Genomic DNA, 25534 nt, shown 5'->3' on the forward strand with positions numbered 1-25534 from the left:
CCAAATACAGAGGACATATCAATTAATAATAGTTGTTCTTGAGTTTTTGAGAGGTAACCTGGGCATAGACTTCTTTTCCTTAGGAAAAATTGAAGTGATGACTTTATGTTGTTTGAAAATACAATAATTTGGGGGGATATAGGATTTATATACTCCAACACCATATGTATATATTATATATTTTGGCTCTAAGGATATTTGGGAAGAGTGCTTGAAAATAGTGACTACTGAGGCCATAGAGATAGTACAGGAGGTTAGGTGCTTGTCTTGCATGCAGTCCACTCAGCCTTTATTTCCTTTTGGGTGACTCCGGAGAAGAGAGCCTGGAGTAGCCCCAAGCATGCAGTCTGTGACCAAAAGAGCAAAAAAGAAAACAAAAATAATGAATAATGTGAACTAGAAATAACTGTGCTTTATTACTATAGGAAATTGTCCATTCTGGTTAGATAACATCATGTGGGTATATTCATTGTCCAAAGTACTGCATGAAATACAGTGATGAAATTCAAACTGCTATCTACTGATTTTTAATGAAAATGCATCATTCTGCAAACAAATAATTAGGTTTTGTACATGAAAGAATGCATAGTCAGTAATTTTTCTCAGCTCTTTTAGGTTTTCATTGTGACAAACAGCAGGTTTTATGTCATTTTATTATTCTCAAGTTATTCAGAGTAATTATGTAAAAATTATGTAGTATATTATATGTTTATTATGAATACATGGAATGGTTATCACGGAATGATTGAAGGTACCTTAATTCTTTATTTGAATGGGTGTTCAAAACAACTTCTAAAATGGTGTTGAAGTTTCAACAACTTCTGAAATAGTGTCATCAACACTATAAATGTTGGGTAATTAATTACTCTTCATTATGCAAGGGACTTAGGTCACATTTCAGTGAGCTTTTAAAAGAGATTCATTGTTTAATTTATCATTTGGGTTTTTTTTAATTTGTTTTAACTATGGTGAAACATTCCATAGTGGATTTCATATCTTATCTTGCAGTTTACTGTGAAGATGACCAAAATTTAAAATTCAACCTATACCATAAATCTATTTTCTAAATCATTTGACCTACTGCTCTCTTTTCAGAAAACAACAACAAAAAAGAAAGCAAACAAAATTACTCAGTGCTCCTTTAAATGAATAAAGAGTACCTACAATTGCACCTGAGCCCATCTTCTTACTGTGGGGGTGAGGAGGTGTGTATTACCCACTTTGGGATACTATATGAGAAATCATGGTTTCTCCCACAATATTGCTGACAGTGAGGCCTGATAATCCTTTTCCATGGGACTGTTGTGTTCACTGTAGAATTTACTGGAACATTTTTGACCTCCATCCACTAGACGCTGTGGTAACCTATAGTCATAACCAATAAATGGCAAAAAAAAATCAGAGTCACCAGTCATTGAGAACCAATTCCCTGGAAGATATGTGTCACACTGTGTCCCCAACATCAGCACTGGATCAACACTCTCCTCCCATTGTTCATCATTTGCTCAAGCGGGCACCAGTAACGTCTCCATCGTGAGACTTGTTACTGTTTTTGGCATATCGAATACGCCACAGGGAGCTTGCCAGACTCTGCTTTGCAGGCAGGATACTCCAGTAGCTTGCCAGGCTCTACCAGAGGGATGGAGGAATCAAACCCGGGACGGCCATGTGCAAGGCAAATGCCCTACCCGCTGTGCTATCTCTCCAGCCCATTCTCAACATAATATTGCTAAATACCTTGACTAGAATTACAGCCAGGCAATTCAAATTACAAAATCATGGGGGCTGTGGAGATATTTTGCAATGGGGAGCACACTTGCCTTGCACACATCTGACACAGGTTTGGTCCTCAGCATCCCATATGGTACCCCAAACCCCACAAGGAGTCATCCCTGAACACAGAACCAGGAGTAAGCCTTGAGCTCAGAGGGATGTGGCCCAGACTCCCCTCTCCGCCCCCCCCCCCCCGAATTCAAAACAAAATGCTGAATCCAAAATGATACAAGGAAAATGTTAAGACCTAAATAATCGAATAAATTTAAATTGTCTGCTTAATGTGGTGGGCATTACATAAACCCGTCATTAAGATACTCCTTATTCCTTAAGGAATGTTTGACTGAAAAGCAGTCTTTTTGAGTGCTGATGGCTGAGAAAGTAATGAGGAATTGTGAAGAATGCACGAAACCCCATAGGCCTTCTCAAGATACATATCTGCACATCCTTTTCTATTCAACAATCTGACAGCGTGAAAATGCTCTGTTTCCAAAAAATATACAGTTTACACAAAGGTTAGAATGTACATGGTTTGAGAAAGTGCATTAGCTTTTAGAGTCTCTAATTCAAATGGATTGTTGCAAATGCAGCTTCATTGCCTGAAAATGGAATATAATGGGGAGCATTGTAAAACATGGATTTTAGGTATTAGATCCAAGATATTTTCCTGTCCTGTTTCCAAAAATCTGTTGCCTGAGTTCTGTAAAATTGGGAACAGACCCTATGATATAAATTTCTGAGCAAAATTAGTTCTAAAGCAAAGGGATCACCATTCTTCTTTGAAAAAATAAAAATCCTTCTTAGATAATTTGATTTTCTCTAATGCATAGTTTTTATCTTACTAACTTTAATATATATTTAAATCACTAGTTTCGAGTTTAATGTCTAAAATAACACTAGAATATTTCTTAGAGACAAAACTCATTATATATATTTAAAATATGTACATTCTGTTCAGAACTATTCACAAGGCATTTCCACCAAAAAACCCTGAATCATTTAGTTTAGCATTAATATTCATTTTCTTAATGGTTACAGAAATATATTATGCCAAAATTTTAAATAGCAAAATTAAATGTGCAAAAGATATTAATAATGTAATGTTTTTATGGAAGGTATGAAATAATAGATTACAGATTAGTGGAGATGACATAATTTGTCTAATGTGAGCTTTATAAGGAGCAGTAACTGGTTACTTTAACAGCTTTTAAGTATCTACAAGGTTATGCAATTGTTGAACTAGATAATAATTGCTATAAATTTTCATAAAACAATGAATTATTAGATTTTATGGATTATTCATTAAGCTAATGATAGAAAATAAAATTCTGTAGGAAATTTGGGTAGGGCATTTTGTTTGCCTTGCACGCAACTGACCCAGCTGATTCCTTTGCCCCTCTCAGAGAGCCCAGCAAGCTACTGAGACTATCCAGCCCGCATAGTAGAGCCATGGCGTATTTGATGTGCCAAAAACAGTAACAGCAAGTCTCACCATGGAGACGTTACTGGTGCCTGCTCGAGCAAATTGATGAACAATGGGAAGACACTGCTACTACTACAGTGCTAGGAAACTTGTATCACACTACTGTATATTTTAAAAAATATTGCTGTTTTTATGTCAAAATTACTGAAATCTTAATTTTTTACCATAAATTTCACCTGAAGCAGCTTGCCAAGGATAAGGTCATATTTTCCCTATGAATTGAGAGAAATGCGTTTTGGAAGAGAATACTTTGTTCAAGCACCTAAAAAATGTGCATATATAATAGTATGTATGTGTTTGTAAATTAACATACATATTCAGGACATATGCTTCTCTATTAAGTTTTCAGTTATTTGATAATAACTGTTTTTTTCTGTTTACTTCCTTGCTTTTCTCTAACAAAGTAGAAGAACTCTGAACTTATATAGAGATGAAAGATAATGTCTACGTATCATTTTCCTTTGTAATGACCTTTTCACAGACTCATTTAGGGCACATTACACCCGATTGTCCCCACATTTTATGCTTATTGATCTTTCCAACTAAGAAGGAATCAAAGCACCCAGCTATGCTCAGGCCTTACTCCTAGCTCCACATTTAGGACTTGTTCCTGGTGATGTGGTTACACACGGGCAAATACCCTACCTGCTCTACTACCTCTCTGACCCCAGAATCAGTCCAACTTGCCATGAGGAGAAAGTACCCATTTCCAGAATGTACCATAGGTTTTATATGTGTAGTGCTTTACAATGTGCAAATATTTTTGCCCACCTCATTTGAATCTAGAATAATCATACAAAGAATCTATAAATCTTACTCCCGACACCAGTTTCCTAAAGTGTGTCAGGTCAAAGATTCCTAGCAGGTGTCCACATCTCAAACTCCCTCCATGATAGGTAAAGTAACTCCTCAATTCTGTCCTATACTTTCATGCCCACAAGGAAGTCAGAAGCCTTGAATTACTCATAAATCACCTGGTGGAAAAGGAGGAATGAATTGCACTCTGTCTGCCAATCTCATCGGCTTTTCATTAGCATGCTGGTATAGATTTTGAGATGATTCAGAGAGCAAAATGTTCACCAGCAGCTTGACGTCAATGTGGAAAAATAAACCAGCTTGCCTTGGAGCAGCTTGGGCATGGTCCTCCTACAGGACCTGGACTTACTTTCTTGGTACTAAGAAGCTTTCAGCTATTATCTAAACTCATATCGAAAACAGAGAACTTTTTTCCAAATTATTCAAACTAGATGCGTGAAGAAAATTCAGTCCCTGTAAGATAAGAAGAAATGGAAAACTAGACCATGTTCCAGTTTCTGAAAGCTTTACTCCAATACCCCTAGAGGATCAGTTATTTTCATGGACAGAAACAGATTTGGAAACACACAATAGGATGTGTGTATTGCAGAGACATGGGGTGGTGAGAAACTGGAAGTGATTTTTACTTCTCAGACTCTTTTTGCTGCCTTTATATAATCATATATGTGAAGTGACTTAGTAAATAATATGCAAAATAGTAGCACTGTCCTGTTGTTCATTGATTTTGCTCGAGCGGGCCCAGTTACCACTCCATTGTGAGACTCGTTGTTACTGTGTTTGGCATATTGAATATGTCATGGGTAGCTTGCCAGGCTTTGCTGTGCAGGCAAGATTCATAGCTTGCTGGGCTCTCTGAGAGGGGTGGAATAGAACCAGCTCTGCTGGCCGGCCTTGTGCAAGACAAATGCCCTACCACTGTACTATCACTCCAGCCCTATGTTAAATAGTAATTAATTTAATCAGCATATGCTAAATTCTGAGGATAAAAATATGACAAAGTTAGTTCTTGGTCTCAAACTGTACATAGTCCAGTATAGGAGGTGGTAGTGAAGTAAAGTTCGTGCCTTGATGCTCAGATGCCTTGAAAAACATAGTCACAGAGGAGTCACTCTTAATTACCAGTGATGTCAGGAAGGCTCACCTTTGGATTGTTCTTGCTGAGAGAGTCTATGTTTATGTCATTGTTCAATCATACTAAGAGAACCTCCATCCACTTAGAAGTACTCCAGGTTGATTGACCAATTTGTGATTATCATAAACCAGCCAGGTGCAGGGATGACAGAGAGAAGAAGGAAGAACTGTATTCTAGGCAGAGAAGATGGGAATGAACAGGGGCAAGACTTGTTGGCAAATGTAAATCACTAAACAAGAGTGAAAATTCTGAGTGACAGGACATAGGTAGGAGTGCTGTTAAAAATATTCAACACTTGGCATGACACTGGCCATTTAGAGCAGACATCAGCCATAAACAATTGGTGCTGTTGTTCACCTCAAGAAGGCCTTTTTTTTCTAAACTAAGGAAGCAGGAATTTGCCTTAAAAACATTAGCGAGTATTGATAAGGATTTTGAGGAGTGGTGGAGAAGGAAGATCAGTTGAAAGCATTCAGACTGGCTTTGTTTGGGTCATTAAAAAGGTCCTAGCTTTGGGATGAGGGGTGGGAGGGATACTGGGATCCGTGGTGGTGGGAAATGGTCACTGGTGGAGGGATGGGTATTCAAAATAAATAAATAAATAAAAATTAAAAAAAATAAAATAAAAAAAGGTCCTAGCTTTGAATATTTGCTCGACATATGCTTTGTGTTTGATGCTTCCCTCTACAGGTTTGATCATTATGAAAACCTTGTGACTGCGGCTCAGAGAAGCTTCACATTCCATAGGTTTTACAGCTTCCTGAGTTTCATAACTACTGAGGGGAAGGGAAGTCTCAAATCCTACTGTGGATCAATTGACTTTTGATCTTCCTAACATACCTTCTGCCTTTTCTGAAGACAATGCTGCTATGCTGGGTCAGTTACAAGTGACTATGGGATAGACTGTGTACTTGTAGGAAATGTCCATTGTCACTAAAATAATTAAGTTGGCTCTCCAGGTAGTCAGGGTATCATTTTACAAGAGTCTTATTTTATTTCAGAAGCTTCTCCCTATTGGGCATTTTTCTGCCATCAGAAATACCCAGCCCTACCTCTTTCAAGCAACTTCATTTTTGAGACTTAGTTAATGAACAGAACTGCACAAATACTCCCTGCATCACTGGGTTTTGCTAAGGATTAAATGCTTAAGGAGTCAATGTTTCTGTTGTCCTAACACACCACGAGCAATCAATGCTTGTTAGCAATGATGGCTGAGAATATCCTCCCCCCATTCCACGCTCCCACACATAGGCACAGAGTGGATGCAAAGTGAGCAGTTGTTGAATTAACAACAAATGAACAAGTGTAGACTTGAATTTTAATCTAGTACTATGTCCAGTTGTATATGTGTCTAGTTTTAAATTTGAGTGTACCCACAAACATGCTAATTGTTTTACCCCTGGAACTCTGATATTTTGTGTCAGCAAAAAAGTATCAACCTGTGGTGTTCCAAAAAGTAAGACAAAGGGAACTAATCAGTCCTCCCATGCAGTGTAAACTAGTCATTGCATAGAAGTACCCGTGCTGTTTTTGGCAACATGATTTCCAGTTACAGCTTTGACATCTTTCTGGCAATGAATCATGCTATAAAAAGTACATTGTCAAAGGGAGCAGGAAGTATTTTGGAGAATACTTACTCTCATCAGAAAAAAAAAAAGCTTAGATGAGATTTGGAGAATGATCTAGAGAACTTGTACTTTCTTAACCAAGAAGATAGTAATGAGAAATGTTGGAATTGAAGCCCTAAAAGTACATAATAAATATATATGCCTGAGAAGAAGACATCTCCTGTATTAAGTAAATGGCTAATAAAGGAAGAGAAATTATATTTTTATCTTTACAAAAATGTAGAGAAATCAGCAGAAAATATTGCATGAGATTAAGGGTGATGAAGGAGACGCATAGAAATTAGATACAATTATGTTGCACTTGAAGATGTTAAAGAAAAATTTAACAATTATATTGTCTAGGCTCATAATGTATGTTTTGAATAAATATTTTGTTTTATGGGGGTCCTTATCTGGCTTCACTAAGTCCTGTTCACTGATCACTCCAACCCTCATTACTGCCTCTGTCCTCAGGAATCCCCCATGGCAGTGCTCAGGGGACCATACATGGGTTCACTACATGCAGGCTGGGTTGGTCACATCCAAGCACCTTAACTCCCTTAAATGATTTATGAAGATCCTTAAAATGAGATACCTTCACAGATCTTTGCTTCTCTTCACAATGGACAAACCCACAGTTAATGACTTGAAATGTTTTTTTCAGGTATTTAATGTAATATTTTGAAATGTACTGACACATTTTAAGTCTTTAACTGTGGGTTTCTCCACATGTACAGTACAACATCTTATGGGTGACCCAGGTTCAATCCCCAGGACCACATATGGTCTTCTATCTCTGCCTGGTGTTCTAGAGCACATAGTAAACCATGAGAACCACCAGGTGTGACCTCAAAAATAAAAAGTTACTATGTTTTCATTTGAAAACAGAAATTCTCTGGAACCTAAAAAAGTCAAATCTGAAATATATTCTCAATAAGAATTGATTGGATCAAGACTAAAAACCTTTTATCCCTATTGGTTCACAATATATCTTCAAGATATATTTCAACACCTGTTCTAACATTAAGAGATATTAATCACCCAATCCTCTTTCTGTAACATCATTGTTATAGTTAGTACAGTGTTAATTTCTGAGTAATAATAAGAGGGAAGTGAGAATCTCCATATTAATAGGTCTGTACCTTCCAATTTGTATTTTTATTTGGTACTACCACTTTTAATCTCAAAATTATTCAGTAACTATTTTCCTCAAATCTGTTCAAAACATTTTAATCCTGCTCAATTGTCACTAATCAGTCTACATTTAACTTAAATTAATATTTTTCATACCTGTTGTTTAAGATTCATAACCTTTCAATGCTTTGAACATCTAGTTTATTATATTTTTTCTTGCTTTGGCATTCCAAGGTATGCACTTCCAGACCAGACATGTGCAGAAAAATATTCTTACCTTTTACTCTGCAAGTCATATATTAAAAAATGTTCACTGTACTTAAAAAGGAGTATGAGTAATAAAAGAGCCAACCCCCCAAAAGTAATTGCTTTCATACTTTTCATTCCACATCCATGCAGGATTTTAGGTACTGTGGTAAATGAGGTGAGAGCTGAGATGATGTGAAAATAAGTGAGTTTAGGTAAGGCTTGCCAGAATGTTTAAATATACTCCTCAAGTTGTTGCATTATTTTTTTTTGTCTAAAACACAAGCTGGGAGAGTGTTATGAAGGAATCATTTGAACCTACTCTTAAGTTCAATTGTACAGTATAGATTTACAGCTTAACGCTTTATAGAAATTAAGTTTTTTTTTTAGAGAGTACATTTTCAAAATCAAGACTCCTGGAAGGAATTTGAAGTCATTGCTCTCGATTTTCAAATTTTGGACACATTTAGGAGGTCTGTTACCTAAAAATAGTGCTGTGTATCATGCATATTTTGATTTAGTTGTTTTTATTTCCATTAAATTTACTAGAATGGATTTGGAGCTATGGTTTAACTTTTATTCATATATTCTTCTTTTTCTTTAGTAATGCATAATGAAAATGGATCTTTATGTTGCAAGTGTGAAGTTAATGAAGTTTTCTGGAAACTTGAATTTTTCCCTTTTAAATGGAATGTTTCCATTATTCTTAGTTCTCTTTATTGCTGTTTCATAAGTGTTTCTCTTTCTTTGCACAGGAATTTAAAATAGAATTAATGTCTCTTAAATATAATGTAATATAAGCTGAACAAAGAGAGGATGAGATTAGTGTCACTTACTAACTGAAAGTCATTGAGCCTTGCCTCAGTCCAAGTTCCCCAGGAAGAAGAGCCTGTACTGAAGGCGCATAGGATCGTGCTTAGAGTGCAAGCCTAGGGTAAAGAGAGTGAGAGAAAAAAGAACCAAGAATGGGGGGCAGTAAAGTAAAAAGAAAAGTATATTTCATGTCCCCAAGCTAACCACAGCTCCACAGCAAAGCACTGCTTCTTAAAGGAACCCAAGGGTACACCATGTACTAGTCCTCTCAATGGACCACATTTCCTTTGTACTCAGGGTTCATTGCTCAGCCTGTCTGTACAATGTTAGGGAAGAAATAACCTCTTTGACTCTAGTCCAAGGGCAAATAACCTCTTGGTATAAAGTGCTGCTGGGTTGTGGACCCTAGGACCCTAGTTGTGCAAAAGAGAGGCTGTGTTTAAGGGATCTACATGATACTTATTTTTGGAAGTAAAATCCAATGTCCATGACATTGTTATGTAGGTTAGGTAGGCAGAACAGATCTTGGAAGCCTGATTTGATTCATCATAGACAACTTGATTAATTCCTCCTTGTCTCAGTTTTTCATATCTAAAATGGAAATGGTGATATCTACTATACTATAAAATTGTCCAAAAACAGAAGTGCTTCATATATTTAATGGGATTCGAAAGTACCTCCAAGGTTTAAAACCAGTGCGAACCATGATGGTGTCATTATCTTAAGTGTGACTATAAAATGACTCCTTTAAAAATGTTTGGTGTTTGTTTACAAAGAGAAGAGACAGAGGAAAATCAGTGGAAGACAAGTCAAGGATTAAAGTACAAAGGAATGATAGAGCCAAGACCAAACCGCAGAGTCAGTAACACTGAAATCAAGAAACCTCACCTTACAACTGAATTTAGAAAAATGTCTGTCAAGAGGGGTGACTTGGAGATTGGAGGTGGGGATTTAGGGGAGAACCTGGGAAAATTGGTGGACAGACTTGATACTAGTGGTGGGATTGGTGCTGCGATATTGTATGTCCAGAACTCAACTATGAATAACATTGTAAATTATGATAGGTAAAGGTAAGGTAAAGCCCTCCCGTTGATCGTCGATTTGCTCGAGCGGGCCCAGTAACGTCTCCATTGGAGACTTTGTTGTTACTGTGTCTGGCATATCGAATACTCTCGGTAGCTTGCCGGGCTCTCCGAGAGGGGCGGAGGAATCGAACTCGGGTCGGCCATGTTGGCCGCGCGTGTAAGGCGAACGCCCTACCCGCTGTGCTGGCCCGCTCGAGGGTAAATTATGATGCTTCAATAAAATGTTTTAAATACTGAAATATGAAAAATTAAATTAAAAATAATATTTTTACAGTCATACCCTTGAGAACAGAGGGAAACTTCTGTTCTCTCTATGAAAATTGGTCACTTCATCTGAAGGTAGGGTAATGTTTACCCACATAGATTCAGGGTAACTGCTTAGCATTGTTGAAATTTTCAATTATACGGCAAGATATACAATTTTTTATATATACACATGTATGCATACATATATGAAACAAATATATGTTCATATGTATATTTATAAAATATGAAATATGTATGTGTGTATACATATGAAATATAGAAATGTATATATACATCTGTCACTGTCACTATCCTCTTGTTCATTGATTTGCTCTAGCAGGCCCAGTAACATCTCCATTGTGAGACTTGTTGTTACTGTGTTTGGCTCACGGGTACCTTGCCAGTATACCTCACGGGTTACTTGCCAGGTTTTTGCTGTGTGGGCGAGATACTCTTGGTAGTTTGCTGGCTCTCTGAGAGGGACGAATGAATCAAACCCCTGGGTTGACTGGGTTGGCCACGTGCAAGGCAAATGATGTACCCTTTCACCTTTTACTAAAGATTTCCGTGAAGTATATATACATATATTTATATATCTCACACTAGGATATGTTTGGGAATATAGAATCAATTCCAGTGTAGAGTCCAGAGAGTGGTCACATATTCTAGTAATGGGCACATATTCTAAATGTGGGAGTAGATTTCTGGTTACAGGAGCAGTTTTCTTTCTTGTTCCTCAGCTAGTGGCCAAGACCTCCAAGTCAACCTCGGTGCACTCAGGTCAGGTTTCCTCTTCTTGCCACTCAGATTCGCCACTCAGATTTTCAGATTTGAGTGTTTACCACTCAAGTTCAAGTGACAGGAGTCCAACTATGAGGGACTTCTTTTTTGAGTTTCGTCCTATGTGTGCCCAGTTTGTAAGGCACTTTCATTCCAAACACTGACTAAGAACCTCCACTTTTGTTTTTCTTTGGGTGTTGATAGCACTCTGCTGGTCTCCTTTCCTTTCATTATGAGCTACTTTAGGGACCCACTGTACTCAGGACTAGTTGAATTCAGCTGACTGGCATGATTTCAGACAGCTAAGACCGTCTTGAATGGACTCGTTCATTCTTGAAGCAGAGAGATAAACGAGTATTTCCTCCCCAGCGTCTCCTGATCTGTTTCCTTGAAAATGAGATCCAGTGAAGTATGTGTTGGAGTTTACCCAGCCCTGTTTTTATTGGATACTTGCTACTGTGTGTGTATGAAGGACCTTGACTGCTCTGAGCAAGAGCACACTATCACTCTTCACATTAAGCTTAGAGCTTTTCTTTGCTCCACATGAAACAGCAAAAGCCTTTTGACTTCGATCCTCAAGTTTTCCCCTACAAAAAAAAAATCAATAAAAATCTTGACATACTTTTAGATTGAGTCAAGTAATACAAAAATGGAATTTTATTCTGAGGATATTACCCTCTCATAATGATTTATTGTCATTCATTTTCTACAAAATGTCAAATTAACTTCATGTTACAAGCATTTCCATTTTTAGCTCTTAAGGGGAAAAAAGAAGTATCAAATATTCCTTCAGAAAATACTCATAAATGTAAGGTTTTTCCTTTTATAGGTGATACAATGTAGCACTGTTTCATGAATTACATCAAGTACCACCCCACCCCCACTGCCTCAACAGCAGTTTTCTGGTTTTCTTCTAATGGTTTCCCTAAAAAGATCACATTTCCTGGCCTAGTGCCAGTGATTGATTTATTCTTCATGTTCTATCTTTGATAGTTCTTGTTTTAGTGGTTTGGGTAGCCTAGGATAGCCCACTTTTGCTTATCACTCACTGTGTTCCAACAGTGTTGGATGTCTGTTTTCAGTTTTTAAATAGAAGAAATAATAAGTACCTAGCTTTAAAAGCTCTTTGGGATTATGGGTTTGGTTAATATCCTCTAAAAACAATTTCAGAAAACTGTAGTAGAAGATTATAAATGACTTTCTATGTGATTGTATCCCCTGGTGCTTTGAAATAAAAACACAATAAAGAGTACAAAAAGCACTTGGTCAGAAAGGCTAATCCTGAGTTTATGCCATTTACATTTAGATTTAAATAAGTCTGCCCATTTGTTCTCTCAAACTTTGCTTGAGGTTTTAAAAAGAGAATACGTGGAAACTAAAAGTTCTGATATCCTTGGATATATTTTGAAAAGTTATAGCTAAATTCAGTTGACTTGTAAGAACAATATCTGATAAGCTTCAGAAGTAAGGGAATGTACTAGCTATTTTAATAAAAGCATGTTATTGAAGTAGTTATTAATAATACTCATCTAATATGTGACGCAGATGAAGTGAATGGAATCATTTGTGTAATGCTATGCAAATAATGTCATGCAAATACTTGTCCTTCAAGACTGTGGTCTATGCAAACAAACTTATCGCCTTATAAACAAATAGTCCTAGAGGCTGATCCTCATTGACAATGATAGAGTAGAAGGCAGTATGTCATTACGGAAAACTCTACTGTTAGGATTCCAGAACTCAATTCTATTCTCAAATGGGCCTTGACTCAAAGCTGGTTTTTAGGTCATAATTTGAGGGGTCAGATATGATGCCTTAGGGATCTTTCCCATGGCCAAATTTCTAGAGCTATGTACACAATAATTATATTTCAAATGCCAACTTGACCTAAGTCCAGGATACTGGATGTCCGCTAAGAGTGCTGAATTAGCATGAGGCCTGGTGAGATCTCTGGAAGCACGCTAAGAGTGCTGAATTAGTGTGAGGCCTGGTGAGATCTCTGGAACCAGCTCCTGCACAGAGAGTAGTTGAATGAATATGTGAAAAATCCACTGTATCACTGTATCACTGTCATCCCTTGTTGTTCGTCGATTTACTCGAGCAGATGCCAGTAACGTCTCTATTCCTCCCAGCCCTGAGATTTTAGCAGCGTCTCCTTACTGGTATTTCCCAACGATTAGAGGCTCTTTCGGGGTCAGGGGAATGACGTCTCGTTACTGTTTTTTGGCATATCGAATACACCATGGGGAGCTTGCAAGGCTATGCCCCGCGATGTGAAAAATTACAGTTTTGATGTTCAACAATGTAACTACAGGGAAATGGGCATCTGCCTAGATTATGAATTATTCTTCTGCCTGGGCCTCAGAATCTCGCCAAACACAAAGGAAATGACTAAGCCTGTTCTAACATATGTAGATAGTTTTGTTTGGCAACTCAAAAAATCTCAAAAAATTTCAGAAAGGGAATATATTCATATATATTTCAGTTAGAGATTTCTGGACAGTCTATATTATTATTGCTAAACATAAACTTTGAAGAGGTGCTGAATTCATCATTGAGTAATGGCATCCTGTCACATCTATACATTTAAAATATATATATTTTTAAGGATTTCTACTCCTATAGTTGTTCGTCCACTGTAAAATTTTTTGAGTTGTCCCCTTTCAAAAATCTTCAATCATTTTCTAAAAGTACAATCTCTTTCTGTTCTCACTGACTTCCCAGAAAGGTAAACTTTTTAATCATTATTTATGTTATTATCATTATTGTTGTTATTTTGGTTTTGGAGACAAACCCAGAAGTTCTCAGAGTTTATTTCTGGCTCTTCTCAGGAATCATTCCTGGGGATGGTCAGGGAATTGTGGCACTCAGTTGCCAGGGATCAAGCCCAGGGATCAAATACAGGTTGGCCACATGCAAAGCAAGTGCCTTCCCTGCTGTACTATCTCTCTAGATCCATACACTTCCATAGCACAGTGGTAGGACATTTGCCTTGCACACAGCCAACATGGCCAACCTGAGTTCGATTCCTCCACCCCTCTCGGAGAGCCCGGCAAGCTACCGAGAGTATCTCGCCCGCACGGCAGAGCCTGGCAAGCTACCCGTGATGTATTCGATATGCCAAACACAGTAACAACAAAAGTCTCCTATGGAGACGTTACTGGGCCCACTCGAGCAAATCGATGAACAACGGGAAGACAGTGACAGTGACAGTTACTAAATACTTAATTGGGGGGTAGGTGCCTCACTGGCAGTTCTTAGGGCAGTTCTCCTGACTCTGTGCAGAGGGATTACTCCTGGAGGAGCTTGAGGGACCACATGTGGTACTGGATGGAGATGGACCCCGGATTCAATATGTGCAAGGACCCTAGCCACTAAACTATTGTTTAGATGCAACAAATATTTCTTAATGACTTACTGTGTTGGCCCTTACCTCGAAGGATGCTAAAGAAGACTAAAATGTAGATTCCTGATCCAGTGGAGTTTGTCTAACAAGAAACCTATAGGGAAGCAGAGGGCTGCTGAGAGGAGGCAAGGAGTTGCCGACTCTGTGCTAAATAAATGGAGCCTCGTGACTTATAAATATTGCAACACATGAAGGGGAAGGGAGGCATTCTGGAAGAAGAAAGGAAAATACATGTGGATGATCTGGGGCACAGGGAGTGGACATACCAAGACCAGAGACTCTCATAATAAAATCAACATGACTTGTGCTCCCAGAAAGAGTAGTTGATAGCGTGAAATAGAAGTGATTTCTCCATCTACCTACATTATTATGAGACTAACAGAAAATTAGAAATTGGAGATGCTACTTACCTTGATACTAGTTGAAGACCATCTATTTGAGTTGGAAAAAAAACAGAAACACTGTTTTGTGTGTGTGTGTGTGTGTGTGTGTGTATTTTTTAAAGGAATTGATTCATATTGTTATGTAGGCTAAAAATATTCTAATGGGTGTTGGAACATTATATCACTGAAATCCTATCATGAACAATTTTGTGTCTGTGTCACATTGTGATTCGATTTTAAAAAAATAATTAATTAAAAAATTAAAACGTCCCAGGATCATTGGTTGGGTTGCTAGAGACCACAAAGACCCAACATATAGGTCCAGTACAAAGGCCAACACACTTAGCTTCCAAGAAGTGCTAATTTTTGAGTTCCAGTTTGAAGGCAGGAAAGGGCTGAAAGCCCAGGCTGAGTACTCTGACTCATCAGAAATGTCAGTCTTTCTCATCTATTAATGTCCTCAGCAGTTTAGGCAAGACCCACCCACAAGAAGGAGAGTGATTTTCTTTACTCATTTTACTAATTTCATTTAATTGAAAAAAATACATTTATGAACATACCCAGAATATCTTTAGCAAGGTATCTGGGAGAACCCTGTGGCCCAGTCATATAGACACACAAAGCTAACCATCACACTTCTCAGTCTTTCAAAAGTTAATTTTAAAGGAGTTAGAGATGACTTTTTCTTGCCAGCCTCAATATGACTTTTTAAAAAAAGTTCTCAAATACCATAGAAATTCTGGCCAGTATATCAATATTATTGAGACACTGCCAACATTCTGGTGATTTATTGAATTATTTTCAGAATTGATAGCTTACTGATCTTTATGATTCAGAATATATTTTTATATTCTGATACATGTGCTAGACAGCCAGGCTGCCTGACTGAATGCTTGACCTGCTTCTGAAAAGCTGTATGACTTGGAGCATCTAGCTTAAATTTTCAGTGACTTTGAATTTTAATTTTCAAAACAATGCCTATGTGAAGAGTGTATCAGTTGATACATATAAAGACAGGTAGGAAATATCAAGTTGAATCTACTAAAAAATAACTGCTTTTCCAGTAGTTCTATAACTTTTATTATTAATGCTCTACTTTAGAAACTTTTTAACAACTATATGTTTTTAACATATTATGAGTTCGGCATTGATGCTCTATGAGGAAAGTGCCTTTACCAAAAGCAGTGACACTGAATATGCTCAGTGAGCATAGACTTTGGACAGACTAAAACCAAAACTTCAAAGCTTGAGTTTGTTGGCTTGAGAATGACACCAGATTTAGAAAATGAGTTAGAAAAGATGAAATAGAAAGTAACACATTTATAGAATATGCATCGGCGGTGGAGTATTTGATTCACTTCACTACTTCTGTTCAGTGTAGTTTGTTATAGTCAGAGATGCTGTCCATATTTTAAATGGTTCTTTGGCATCTTAACACCAAAAACATTTGCAAACAAATGTGGGGGTAGGGTGAGGGGAGGAGAAATGCTAAAGAATGCTGTTAGTCAGGTTTTGAGTTGTGTCTGAATAACAGGTGAATAGATTGGAGTAAACTGTCTTTGGGATGAAAGAAATCACTTGACTGATGGAAGGGCCAACTTGGGTAAGTCACTTGAGTGCTGACCTCCTGAGCTAGTTGACAAAGCAGCTACCAAGATGTCCAGCTAGTTTTTTCTTGATGTGCTAATTCTAGTTCAGTTTAACCATATTATTCAACAAATGATTCCATATCTGTATGGGTAAGTTTGTTTGCACAACATGAAATATACTTTCAGCATGATGTTTGAAGAAATCCTTTGATTCTTTAAATTTAAACTCTCCGAGTGTCTTTGGGAAGGGCCTTACTCCTATAGCTCTTGTTTCTAAGAATCTTTGGGGCAACCAATGCTGCTGATTACTGTTTAAACACTTGAGTACGTAGCTAATTCTTATTCAGCCCTCTTATGAGAGCAGCTCAAAGGTGGCGAAATGTGATGTCAAAAATGTTTTTGTTTGAAAGTCTAAAATATGTGTCTGTTGTGTACTTGTATCTATCTCCATCAATAGCACTATTCTGTATGAAACTTATTTTTTTTTTTAGCTTTCTAAGTCTGAAATTAGTCTGGCAGTGAAAATATATTCAGTTCTTTGAAGTTGGTGGTGTTAGTCCATTTGATTTTTTCCTAGGGAAAATTCTTCCCCTAACCAAAAGAGGAAAGCTATGCCCATTTATGAAGTGACTAAAGATAGCTGAGGATTAAGTCTGAATGTAGTGATTACTGCTTTCAGAATCCCAAATAATGAAAGGAGGTGCATGTTATTGTTGTTGCTTGCAATTTTTAACAGTTGTGCAATTGCACTGCCCCATCAATTTATTCCTTCTATCTTGTTCCCAACTTGTAAATCTGTGTATAGATTTCTATGCATTTCTAATACTTTGATTCCATGTCTTTGAAAACTTCAGAGAGGAAAATTTATTCATTAAAGTCTGAATATTTTTATTGTGATTCATTGTTTTTATCATTCTTAACTGTGGGTTTGGAGACTTGTACTCTTTTCAAATATTATTATACAGTTAAAATTTTAATCATAAGCCTATTATGGTGAAGCTAGTTATAGTCTATTTTGAAAATTCTGCACATTTTCATTTCTGAGAGTTAAACTCTAAATGTGTTGAGCTGTGTCTTACTGCATTTTTCATTATTCCTTTCAAAACCCATGCCATTCATTTAATAGTTTTTTTACAACTGAACTGCAGTATGTATACATGGTACACAAAATGAGCCATTTTGTTTTAAAACAGATTGCAGATGAAAGGAAACCATTCATTTCTTGCTTGCTTGCTGTAATTACTAGAGCACTAATTACTCCAAATCACTGACATCCAGGGTCAGGAAGGATGACAACAGAAACATCAAAGAAAAGATGGGGCTCACTTGCTATGACTTACCTTCTGTATTCCTAACCACACTATTTTTTTGTGGGTTCTTTTTTGTTTGCTTTAAATGGCTACTGTTTTCCAGTTTGACGGTGGGGAAAACAAAAACAAAAAAAGCCCATGCACACAGTCAAGATTGCTGAATGTTTACTATTATTTCGTTCGCAGTTTGACGGTGAGAACATGTATATGAGCATGACAGAGCCGAGCCAGGACTATGTGCCAGCCAGCCAGGTGGGTTAATTAATCTTCTCTGCCTTGTTTCAAATTGTAATTAAACAAATTCAAAGAGTTGCATTGCAAATGAGTAGCACTATCAGTAACTGCCGCAATCAGGAATAATCATAATTTATAAACAAAGCATTTAAGCCTTGTTTCCAGTTAATGAGATAGAGCTGATAAAACACCGGAGTTGGCATTTGTTGAAAGATACTACCTTGTTTCCTCTCCAGAACAGCAAGCAGCTGTTTTGCCAGCATGATCTTTCCTAAACAGTTGTTTTACCTTTAGGAAATAAAGTCTTTACAGGTGCACGTTATTTGTGCTTCTGACTGTAGACATGTTAATCATTATAAGCTACACGTGTCACCAGTCATCGTAATTATCAACTATTGGGTCAGTTTTCAATAAAATGTTATGTTTATCACTCAAATCCCATGGCGGGTGAGCACTTGTGTGGCTGCTTTGAGAATCTGTTCATTGGGAAGTGCTCAAGCCAAAATGTGTGAGATGATTGAAAACTTTCAAGGGTACGATTGTATCCATTTCACTGGGAATGTTTGACAAGCTATTTAATCATGGGAAGAGACAACAAAAGTCCAGTGAAAACATAAAGGGTTACATTTATAAAAGTGAATGCTTGATTCTTTATTTTTGGATACTTAGAGTAAGACTCCTGAATCCAGTGAGGGCATTTACAGCAAAATTATAACCACCTTTGAGTATCATTTTGATGTAATCTATCAGAACATTGTAAGCGAAAATAAATAAATGAATAAATGACTAAGAGGGAGAATTCATAGGAGCATTTTGTGAACTCGAATATGTTTTTTCTGCAGTTGTAAAAACAGTTGCTTGACTGTTCATGGATTGGTAATTACAGGGTTAAATTATAACAGTGTTTTTTAATTGTATATATGCATATAAATAATATATACATGCATGCAAACATATACATACACATATGCTATTAACATAACTGTTATAATTTAACACTGTAATGTATAGATAGATATATATATTCACATATATTTGATAATGGGAGAAAGTGAACTGGAGTCATCATACAACTTTTTATTTTTCTTCATGTTTGTTGTCAATAAATTAAATCTCAGGTTTGTGTTAAAGGTGCATTTTATGGAACTTTGATATTTCCCAAAGAACAAAATGCCTCATGTTTAACTCGAAACAGAGGCAGCCGTGCCTCTCTATGAACTTTGCAGTTAGTTCTGATGACTGCTTTTTCCGGCAGCCATTCTGGAAGCTACACTATATTGTTCAAATGAAAGGGTCACCACTGAGTTCAAAGAATCAGGCTGCATTTTCTTCATTCAACTGAGTGGATCACTGAGAATACCTAGGAAGGCAGAGATTTGTATTTAAAATTCTTACTTAACTGAGTGCATTCAGCTAAGGAGCCTCCAAGATGCATAGGTAGTTCTGAAAAGGACTGTTTGATTAAAAAATGAAAAATGTTACTATTAATTTTCTTCTAACCATCAATCCCAAAACTGTACTGACAAGTTTAGTATTGCTATTAGATTAAAGCAACGCAGTATCATCTCTTTGGTGCCTTTAGGGTTTTGAAGTGTAAGGGCTAATTGAATTTGTTTGAAACAGTAGAAACACAAACTCAATAAATGATTGCTGTTATAAAGCAGCTGCTCCCTTTCAGAGAATCATTATGTCCATCTTGAAGACTTTGGGATAAAGGATTGGGAATTCAAAGCATGTATAACAGCTTGACTTCTTAGGTTTTTAAATTAAAGTGAAATGGATAATGTTAATCCCCCTTAAAAGTCAAACTAAAATTATTTTCTTAGTATTACATTTAGGAACTACTAAAAATATTTTAAATACAAGTGATAGTTTATGGAGATCATGTAAGCATTCCAAGTATTTTATGTAGTTTATAAGGATATAGCAGGTTTGTTAGCAATATATTTTTATTACTTGGCTACATAGAAATTTTTGATTATTCAAAATATCACTAATAATGAAAGTGTTTTTGAATGTGCCATTTAAAAAAATAGATCATGGTAACATAATGCCTACTTTGTGAGAAATAAACTTTGCAAATTACTTAAGTTGACTCATCTTTGCTAAATTTTGCATCTAACATTCCTTTTGTTGACTGTAATAGAGTGTGTTCAGAATTCTTTACCTGGTAATCTCTGAGGGGATTTTAATCAATTTGCCCCTTTCAGCAACCATAAATAAGATTTTAGTCATCCTTCAGGAAAAGAAAAAGTTTTGTTCTTTTTTCTACATAACATCAAACATCTGCATAGTTTAGTAATCCAAGACAACTTGCCTCATAGCATCACTCAACAATTATAATTCCTGTTCAATTTTCAAATCAGTACATGCTTTGGGACTTATAGACTAAGTTGCTAAGTAGCAACATATGGTGCACTACTGCTCCTGTGATGTTGCTGCAAGCAAATAGCATGATTCTAAACTTGAAATTATTTCTATAGAAAATCCTTGCTGGAATGGCTCCAGAAATGGAAGTACATTATAAAAATTAATAATATTCTTTTAGATCGCCCCAACAGTCTCTTTGACACTGTCCACTACACATATTCTGTACTCCTTATACTAATGTATAAAATCTTTTTTAAAAAATGTATACGACTTTATAATTGAGAGGCAGCTTTTAAATTGGACATACTACTCCATCGTAAGCCTGAGAAATGTGTAATCAAAACCCATGATACTTCTATTTCTCTCCGATAAATTCTTTAAATATTGTCTGCTTCCTCCTATTATAGCTGTAAGTATGTTGGTCACTCGGTGTTTTAATTTTAATGACATTTAAAGTTCTCTGACTCTAGATAGAATTTGAATCTTGCAGTGCAAGAATTCTTGCACTGTTTCCAAACCCTGACTAATGTGGTTCATGGTTTTTGGTACCCCATGAACTTCCAGTTCTCCTCCGTAGTACAGTTTGCAGCAAAATGTGAAACTGCAAGCTAATAGAAGAAAAATCAGAGGTGACTTGTGACCAATAGTCCACAGGAAGCTTACTCCTTTCTTATGTTTGACCAATTTTCCAGAGTCCAGAATAACAAAACGGAAGAGAATTGAACTTTCTTCCCTATCTGTCTGATGATTCTCCAAAATCTTCCACACCCACACAGACATAGATTCTGTGATGTCCTTCTCCTTCCGTAAAAACTCAAGTTCTTTTCTCTAGCATTTAGAAATGTAGGATCTTCTGTACTTCTTTTATGTGTGTTTGTATTCTTGATTCAAATGATCATTTAAATTAAATTCATTAAAGAAACAGAGAAAAAATCTTATTTGGAACTTCTGATAGCACCACAGTTGGTTATTATATTTTAGTTTTGAATATGCACAATAAATTTTCTTCAGTGACAGTTTTAAGAATATAAATTTTCATGGCTTCCTGTTCCCACACAACTAACATTTTTACTAGTCTCCTAGACATGAGAACTTTTCTCATGCCTGCTACTGTTGGATTAATATGAAAAGGGTTGTGAAATAATGGCCTGTTTTATAAAAAAAATATATGTATATTGTGATATGAGGGAATCAGAACTTTTGATGTCAGGTCATAGAAAAGCTTTGGTAAATTGATTGAAAAATATTTTCAATAATTCATTTCTTCCTTGACTTTGACATTTACTCCTTTAAATAGCTTCATTCTAATTGGTTTCCATGCATACCTCCTTCATTTCTTTTCTTCCTCTTTCTCACGTTTCTTCCTTTTCCTATTAACAGTTACTCTTTAAGCTAAACTAATGATCATTACTAATTCTTAGCAACTTAAGTAAACTGTAAATATTAAGTAACATGATCTGAGATCCCATTTTAACTTCTTTTCAAATTGTTTTCATATTTTTTTCATTCTCCACCCAAACTCTTTGTCTTACCTAATCCTTCAAATCTCAAGATTAAAAGTAACAATGAAAAATGAAAATAGCAATATTTACAATAAGAAATATTATTTTTATACAACTCAATATTTCATGTATACTTCATACCTTGCCTTTTTAATACACAATTCAGAAAGCATTTATGCATCTAGAACATCATTCCTATAAGAGTTTTATTTTGATTTTAAGTCCTATGTGTACTTCTCTGCACAGAGTTCAGACTCAGAATCTTAGTTCATCAAACAGTGGTTTGTCACCCCAAAATGACACCGTGTCATCCCAAATTTTTATTTTATTTATTTTATTAATATGTTATAGTTTATAATAATATGTAATTCTTTATTTATAAGTGCATTACACTACACCAATCCCTCCATCAGTGATTTCAGATGATTCCAACCACACCCCAATTACCTTCTTCGCACCATCCTCGCCCCTCAACTCCAAAGTCTGTTGATATCTCAGAATTTATTTCCATTTAGGGGCTGTTTAATTCTTTTATTTTTTTCTTTATATTCTGCACATGCAGTAGATCGATTGACATTTACCTTTCACTTTCTGATTCACTTCATTTAGCATGACTTCCTCCAATTCCATCCAGGCTGCAACAAGCTGCAAAATTTTATCTTTTCTAATAGCTGAATAGTATTCCATTGTGTATAGATGTCACAGTTTCCTCATCCACTCATGCGTTGTTGGGCACCTGGCCTATTTCCTCATCTTGTCTACAATGAACAGCGCTGTTGTGAACATATCTATACATATGTCTTTTCATCTCCAAACAGTTCTTTGTCCAAAATTTCCTGTGATAATGAGTTAATGTCATGAATGTTTACCCATTATAGAAGATTCTCTCTTTTTTATCAGCCCTATATCATCCTGAACTGGATATATTCTGCTTCTTTTGCTTAAATTTTAAAGATGTTTCTCTCCTTCTATTCATTATTTTAGTTTTGTAGCTGTACCTTGTTTACCCATCCCGATTAATCTTACTTAGATCTTTCCATTTCTCCTCCGACTTATTCAATGAGTCATGTTTTACCCTTCTTTATGACTAACCTCTATTCCTCTCTCATATCTCCAAGTCAGATTATTTGAGGTGCACTTGCCACTTTGGGCCATATAAGATACTGGAATTGCTACTGATTTCCTTGTCATGCTTTGATTGTAAGCTCTGGAAGGGAGTATGAGCTGTTATTTTTTCTCTCAATGTATTCTACCTAGAATTATGTCTGTTGTATCTGAGGTTATACAATATTGTTGAAAGATGAGTAAGTAGGTTGAATATCTTTCACATAGATTTTAATCTTGTGTATTCTACAAGTGTTTGTAAAAATATTGTTTTTATCCCAATCTCGTCTGATCCCTACAAGTCATATTTTTTAACAAATTTGGGCCTGTTCATCTACTCCAGTAGCAGTCCTTCATCTAGGTGACAATATCTAGAAGATTCTTCCTCCTCAGTGAAGCTCAAGTCTAAAACGCAAAGAATTAATGTTATGATAAACTTGATAATAATTAGCAATTATTTTAATAGTCATATCATGCTTCTGATTGTTGTCAGTAACAGTAAAAGTAGAACCCATGGGACTCATCAAATTCCTTTTTGTACAATATTTATTTAAATTTGCTGTTATAAATACAAAAACATAAATGACAACATGCTTTTCTAATGAGAAAATTCTTAAAGTTTGAGTAAAATGAGGTATGAGAAAAGGGCTCAGGAAATGTAACATTTTAAAACAGCATTTTTGGAAAATAAAATCTGACACTGAGCCATAAAATTTCCATTATCATGACATAAATTTGAACTATAAATTAGACCAATTACTTTTAGATTGGTTCCTTTAGGCAGAAATTTCAGTAGTAAAGTCAACTTGACTTTTTGACCGTTGACCCGCAGACATGGTAAAACTGCCATGCTTTGAGTAATCTAGTTAGTTCAACAAAGTCTGGCATCTTAACAAGCTCAAACTAGTTACTCAAACCAGTCTTCAGTGTAACATTCAAATGATTACTCTGTGCAGTCCCCGAGGTATTCATTACAGACAAAATTGCTCTTGTTGCCTTGCATACAAGCTGAGTTTTCAATGGGAAATGAAAGGATGCCTGGAAAAATAGGCCACCTAATTAAGTTAAACTACTCTAGCATTTGGCTTGACATCTTCATTACTCAAAATTAAAAAGATGCTTCACTTGAGCACACAAGTTACTATTGTTTATGTTGTTTTCTTCCTAAATTGGCTTCTTACATGGAAGTCTGTTTTTCAGTATTATATCTTGAAATAGCTCGCATATTTCTTACAGTTTATAAAAATGTCTTAATAGCTATATGGATATTGAATACAGGCACCATACGAATAAACGTCTTAGGGTTCTGATGATCAAACACAAATCAATCTTTTAACATATTTTTTGATTACTCATATATCAATTTGGTAGTTCTTTAGATGACCCTTAATACATTCAGTCTTTTTTAATGATTATCGTTTTTATTGGGTACTGACTGTGTTAGCTAGACGTGATTATTTACATGACAAATATGAATTCCTTAAAAAAATATCCTTTAAGTAGACCATAAAATTTAAGCTGACATTCATTTGTCCAGTAGAAGTGTTTTATATCAACCTCTCTAACTGAGCTATTTTGGGAACATTTAAAACATAAACAAATGTAGAGCATACCATCTACTGATTGCCAGTTCCTACTCATTGACACTAATGAGGCTGCTGACAGGTTAAATGTTGTGTATCATATACATTTTCAAGCTGTGGGATTTGTGAATATAAGACTCATTTTTTATTTCAGAAAATGGATGTGTTTTGCCGAGAGTGCAGAGAATGTTATTATAATTGTCTAATAGTATGTTTTTGTCAACCACTAGGAAAATGCATTTCAGTAATAAAAATTACTGAACTATCTGAATGAAATAGCATTGGTGGGGAAAACAGATTCTAAAATATCAAACTACATTTGGAGATGGTTTGCCCAGTGGACAGCAGTCTAGTGACACCCAGACAGTTAGGCACTGGGATAGGTGCTGTGACAGCTTCACTGCCTGATCAGTTGTGCTAGTTACATTTGACATATTTTGAACACAACCTTTTGTCTTGTTCAGAATTGTATTTAACATAATTTTTACATATTTTTCTTTAGTGTAAACAATTATGAAAACTAAATGATCTTTTCTGTCATATTTTGCAGTATATAAATGGTAGCTCCCCCACTGTCCCAGTAAAGGCTAGTGTGATAAACTCATCACTAAATATAAACTAAAAAGTAGGCAAGGTTCACTTTAAGAAAAGATATATGTTGAATAATGTTGCCTATCTATCTGCACAATATTTCCAAGACAAGAATTCACATTTTAATATGCCAGTCTATTAAGTAGAAGTGACTTTGCCCATTTTTAGTATAACACTAAGGTGTGGAAAAGCTGAGGTTATATTTCCACCCACCCAAGTATCTTCTGAGACCTTCTCTATATCCTCATCTGCCACCCTAAACACCTTTGTAACAAAGTGTCAAGTTTCCCTTAGCAGTTTCAGTTCCTTGGTTTTGGAGAGGACTTAGCTAGTCTTCCCAGAAACAC

The 25534-nt window shown here is 36.0% G+C and overlaps 1 protein-coding gene across 1 annotated transcript in view; it reads left to right on the top strand.

Annotated features, from left to right (window-relative positions):
* TOX (thymocyte selection associated high mobility group box) overlaps nt 1–25534 on the top strand; it is a 336255-nt gene that overhangs the window by 153548 nt on the left and 157173 nt on the right. Inside the window, exon 2 of the mRNA XM_056139134.1 lies at nt 17990–18055. Within this exon, the coding sequence (XP_055995109.1) occupies nt 17990–18055 (66 nt within the window). The remainder of the gene's footprint in view (nt 1–17989; nt 18056–25534) is intronic.

Source organism: Sorex fumeus, unplaced genomic scaffold (assembly GCF_029834395.1).
Source record: "Sorex fumeus unplaced genomic scaffold, SorFum_2.1 ptg000002l, whole genome shotgun sequence".
Lineage (NCBI taxonomy): Eukaryota > Metazoa > Chordata > Mammalia > Eulipotyphla > Soricidae > Sorex > Sorex fumeus.